Source organism: Cervus elaphus, chromosome 23, assembly GCF_910594005.1.
Source record: "Cervus elaphus chromosome 23, mCerEla1.1, whole genome shotgun sequence".
Lineage (NCBI taxonomy): Eukaryota > Metazoa > Chordata > Mammalia > Artiodactyla > Cervidae > Cervus > Cervus elaphus.
The window spans coordinates 38,430,733-38,435,842 of NC_057837.1; the positions used below are offsets into that span (position 1 = coordinate 38,430,733).

At 51.5% G+C, this 5,110-nt stretch overlaps 1 protein-coding gene across 1 annotated transcript; it reads left to right on the plus strand.

Moving 5' to 3' along the window:
* The first annotated feature begins 1,086 nt into the window (after positions 1 to 1,086).
* LOC122681507 (protein PET117 homolog, mitochondrial) lies at positions 1,087 to 4,846 on the plus strand. Its single transcript, XM_043883677.1, has 2 exons — positions 1,087 to 1,312; positions 4,682 to 4,846. Exons 1-2 carry the CDS (start codon positions 1,217 to 1,219, stop codon positions 4,829 to 4,831), a joined length of 246 nt encoding a protein of 81 aa, XP_043739612.1. The 5' UTR covers positions 1,087 to 1,216; the 3' UTR covers positions 4,832 to 4,846.
* The last annotated feature ends 264 nt before the right edge of the window (positions 4,847 to 5,110 follow it).

Below are 5,110 nucleotides of genomic sequence, written 5' to 3' on the forward strand. Positions count from 1 at the left end.
GCTGGGAAAGATTGAAGGCGGGAGGAGAAGGGGAGGACAGCGGATGAGATGGTTGGATGGCATCACCGACTCAATGGACATACTGCTGCTGCTGCTGCTGCTAAGTCGCTTCAGTCGTGTCTGACTCTGTGCGACCCCATAGACAGCAGCCCACTAGGCTCCCCCGTCCCTGGGATTCTCCAGGCAAGAACACTGGAGTGGGTTGCCATTGCCTTCTCCAGTGCATGAAAGTGAAAAGTGAAAATGAAGTCGCTCAGTCGTGTCCGACTCTTAGCGACCCCATGGACTGCAGCCTACCAGGCTCCTCCGTCCATGGGATTTTCCAGGCAAGAGTACTGGAGTGGGTTGCCATTGTCTTCTCCGCAATGGACATGAGTTTGAGTAAACTCCGGGAGCTGGTGATGGACAGGGAAGCCTGGCGTGCTGTAGTCCATGGGGTCGAAAAGAATCAGCAACTGAACTGAACAGAGTAACGCGGGCACCTGAACGCGGAAACTGGTGTAGACGGGATGTCCCAAGGGTTACTTGGAGACAAGATGACAGCGTCTTTCGTACCAGCAGGACAGGTACCGCTGCCTGGAGAGCTGGCTCTACAGCCAGAATGTTTCCCGACGACGACGTCAAGAAAATCCAGACCCTGCCTCGCCCTCCCACAGCGTCAATGTGGAAGCAGGGGGACGTCTGCCACGTCTCACCAGGAAAACTCCCTCTCCTGGTGCCCTCCCCCGCCAAGGGGCAACAAGTGCTGAGTTTTGGGATGGTGGCGTGGCAGCGCCCAGCGCTCCGACGGGACATGCGCGGCTGAGGGTCCGCAAGGTACTCAAGCCGGAGATCCTGCTTCCCGACACTCCCGCCGCAGAGGACGGCGGATGAGAGGAAGGGGCTCAGGCCTCCAAACCCCGTCCCGGGTGGTGATGCCGGGGCCAGCTCTGGGCAGGGGCTCTTGGAAGTGGCCCCTTTCCAGCCCGCAGGGCAAGGAGACGATCTGGTCACTCGGGTCCTCCCCAGGCCCCGCCAGAAGTCACGCTCTCTGGCGGAGTAAGGGCGGCGCTCGGCGCTCGACTCCCCGCGCCTGGCAGCGGCCGGGCTCTGCGCTCGAGGCATCGCGCCTGGCCCCGCCCCGGGCGGCGACGCGCACTCGGCGGCGGCGGCGGCGGCCCCGGGCCTCAAGCGCTGCGAGCGGAGGCCGCGACCGACCGGCAGGCAGGCGCGGGGGATGTCGAGGCGCTCCAAGGTGGTGTTGGGCCTCTCGGTGCTGCTGACGGCGGCCACCGTGGCGGGCGTGCATCTGAAGCAGCGCCAGGACCAGCAGGTCGGTGTCCCGGGCCCGCGCGGTTCGGGCCTGGGGCCTGGCTCCGTGTGGCGCCTCTTTTCCTCTCCTTTCCTCCCTCCTCCGGGGCCGGGGACCCCCTCCCCCGTCCTTGGGAGGAACGGTCCTGGGGGTGAGGGGGTAGTCCCCGGGTACACTGGGCTCAGAGACGCCCCCACCCCGGCCCCCGGGCCGCCGGGGTCGGAGCGCGGGAGGCGGACTGTTCGCGCTGTGTCTCTCAGCTGTCGCGTCTTCCTTTTCCCAATCGGTCAGCGTGACTCCCGGGAGCAAGCCTTGGCCCCGAGCTCGTAGGGAAGAAAGAAGAGGAAGCGCAGCTCGTCGTGGGCCTGAGGGTCGAGCGCCGGGAGGGGCGGGGGGCGGTGGAACCCGGGTCGCCGGGTGTGGGCGCGGGCAGCGGTGGGAGGGGGAGGTCGGTGCGTGTGCTGGTTGTGCGGAGATGCTGCCGGCGAGGCCTGTCCTGTTCCACGCTCTGGAAATCAGGAGACGAAGCCGACGGTGGTATTGGGATTTAGCGGAGGGAATGGAATGATTAACGATGATAGGACACCGAGGAGATGAGAGATTTGGGCTTAAAATAGGGCTCTAAGGGACTTCCCTGGCGGCTCAGAGGGTAAAGAATGTGCCTGCAATGCGGGAGTCGTGGCTTCCATCTCTGGGTGGGCAAGATCCCCTGGAGGAGGGCATGGCAACTCACTCCGGTATTCTGGCCTGGAGAATTTCCATGGACAGAGGAGCCTGAGGGACTACAGTCCGTGGGGTCGCAGAGAGAGTCCTGCACGACTGAGCAACTAAGACAGCTAAGGGGGTAGCTTTCCGAACATAGGCAGGAGGCTTCCTTCTCTAAGAAGGAAAAGGTGGTGATGGGAGGAAATTTGACAAGGGGGTAGAGGATGCTGTATTGAATGTAGCTCTGAAGTCAGGGAGCAGGGGTTTTTCCGAGTATAGAGTAAGGCTGGGCGCAAGCTTGGTTCTGATCTCCAGCTACACGTGCCAATGTTCCTGGGAAATTTGTTGTTGTTTTTTTTTAATACCGTGAAACCGCCTGGGTCCTGCTCCAGACCTGTCAAATCAGAATCTCTTGTGGGTGTGGATCCCGCTGAAGTATATTTTAAAAGCGATTCAGGGGTTCTAACATGCAGCCAGGGTTGAGAACTGATGTTAGAATGTGAAAAGTGGAAGATTTAGCTATTTGGAAGTTAGAGGTGAAGGTTGACCAGAATAACTTGTGTTTGTTGTACCTCCAGTCATTCATGTGGCTTACTTCCTGGGAAACAGGACATGTGATTTGACATAGTTGGGTGTGTTGGAAGGTTCAGGGAAGCAAGAAATAAACCAGTGGTTGGCACCATTGCTTCCTGACTGTATACCACATACCAGACGCTGTAGGGAGCACTCATCCTCACAGGAAGCCAGCAAAACTGGCAGTACTGCCCTAGGAGTAAGAACTGCACCAGGAGCCAACTTCCAGCTGTAAGTTATGGTAATGAAGACGTCTGGGTGGTCAGCACAGTTGTCAACCGGAATTCCCAGGAAGGGTGTGCCAGGCAGTTGGCACAGATCTTGAAACTTGGGGGGAAAACTAGCAAATGATGGATGGAGAACAAGAACCCAAGCCACGTGCCAAAGTCTGAGAAAGGAAGGGAGGACCTCAGAGTAGGTGTGGAAGGTGTGGGCTTCAGGAGTTGGGTGGGGTGTGTAAGTGTGTCCTGATGGAAGGCACACAGGACAGGAGCTGGGGAAGGAAGATAGAATGAGAGCTTCCGATTCTATCTGGAGATCTGGCCCAGAGCGCAGGGTTCAGGACAAGTGGGTTTCAGTTGTGTTATCAGTCCCAGGACTCTTAAATTTCCCAGCTCCCTGATAATGGAAACTGAGGCTCCAGGCCTGGAGGAGGGCCAGCACCAAGGTATTTGGTGAGTTGTTAAGGTATACATAATAGTAAATTGAAAAACCAAAGACAAGCAGATCTGTAACTTGGTGCTTGTTGATGAATTGCAAGCTGGCCTTGCAGATGGAGGTACTTCTCTGGTAGTTTATTTGAAAGAGGTCTGGTTTAAAATTAAAAAAACAAAAACAAAAAAACATACCAGGTCCTATGCCCTGCCCCCGTTATTCTGCCTCACAGGCCACTGTTATGAGAGTATTTAATGACCTGTAAACTATAAAATGTTAGTTATTAGTAATGACTGGATTGATGCTTTAGAAAGTCATCTTAGATGCCACATTCATATTCTGGAATCTTCTGTCGTTAGTGTTTGTGAAAGTAACTGCCATTGCTGGCCCTTTGTTTTTCCTCTGGTGATAGCTTTCTTTTTTCCCCCTTCTCTGCCCATTAGGTAGTTGATGGTAATTCTGTGTAATTTTTACTTATTCTCTTTACGTAATAGAACAAGTCAGGTTCTTTACTTTCTCGCATCCTTACACTTTGTTCAAATATTAGTACTTTTTTTCTATGATATTTATTATTCAGCTAAGACAGTTGCTAACAGGAATGTAGTTCACGGTTACTTTAACTCTCATCAAGGTTTTTTTTGAGGGGGCGGGGGACATAGGTGGCCTCTGTGGGGTCTTTGTTCCCCAACCAGTGGAAGCGCAGATTCTTAACTACTGGACCACCTGGGAATTCGCTCCTCAAATTTTTATTTAGCGCTCTTTCTTTTTTTCCTCTTCTGTTTTTGTTTGTTTTTCACTTTTTTGTTTTATTTATTTTTTCCATTGCTATCAAATTTTAAAGTGTCATATATCAACTAAACTAAAATTCAGTACAGTGGCAGTTTTTCTTTTTTTTTTTTTTTTTAAAGGAGATTTAATTTTGGCTGTGCTGGGTCATTGTTGCTGTGCTCGGGCTTTCTCTGATTTCCGGGCATGGAGGCTACTCTTCATTACAGGTTGCAGTCCTCAGGCTTTTCACTGCGATGGAGTACAGACTCTAGGGCGTTGAGGCTCATCTGCTAAATAGTGGTACACAGGCTTAGTGTTGCCCTGAAGCATGGGGAATCTTCCCAGCAGAAGCAGGGATCAAATCTGTGTCCCCTGCATTGGCAGGAGGATTCTTACACACTAGACCACCAACGGAAGCCCCAGTTTTTAATTTTTAATTGTTATTTACCATATTTGTATCAAACAATGTGGAATTTCCTAAAAGACGATAAGAAGTCTGTAATAGTACTATGGCACTCTTCCAAGTTAGTTTTATAGTTTCTTTATTACATTTATACAAATTAAAATAGTAATTGGGTAGTTGGAATCTAAAAATTTTAAGTGTATCTAAACAGTGTTTTAGATTTGAATGATGCAAGGATGGGAACTGCCTGTTCCAGTTTTACTGAAATCTCTTTCTTACATTTTTAGAGGCTTCGTGATGGAGTGATCAGAGACATTGAAAGGCAAAATCGGAAAAAAGAAAATATTCGTCTTTTGGGAGAACAGATTCTTCTGACTGAGCAGCTTGAAGCAGAAAGAGAGAAAATGCTGTTGGCAAAGGGATCTCAAGAAACGTGACTTGAAGTGTGTGTGAAGTATTGATGAAAGAGACAGCATTCAATGTGTGTGTTGATGGAGAACAGCTTAGTGAAAGCTTTTTTGCTTACTGACCTTTTAAACTTGGTCAGAAAAAGGACAATGGCTCATATATTCTAAATACTGTCTTTAGAGCCCCTTGTGTCTGTGTAGGGGTGGGCAGACACCCTTGTGAGAGTTTCTGTTTGTGTGGTCAGCGAGGAGCCCTTCAAGCTTGGTGTCCAGGGATTGGGGTTGTTCCTGAGAACCCTGACCCTGTGA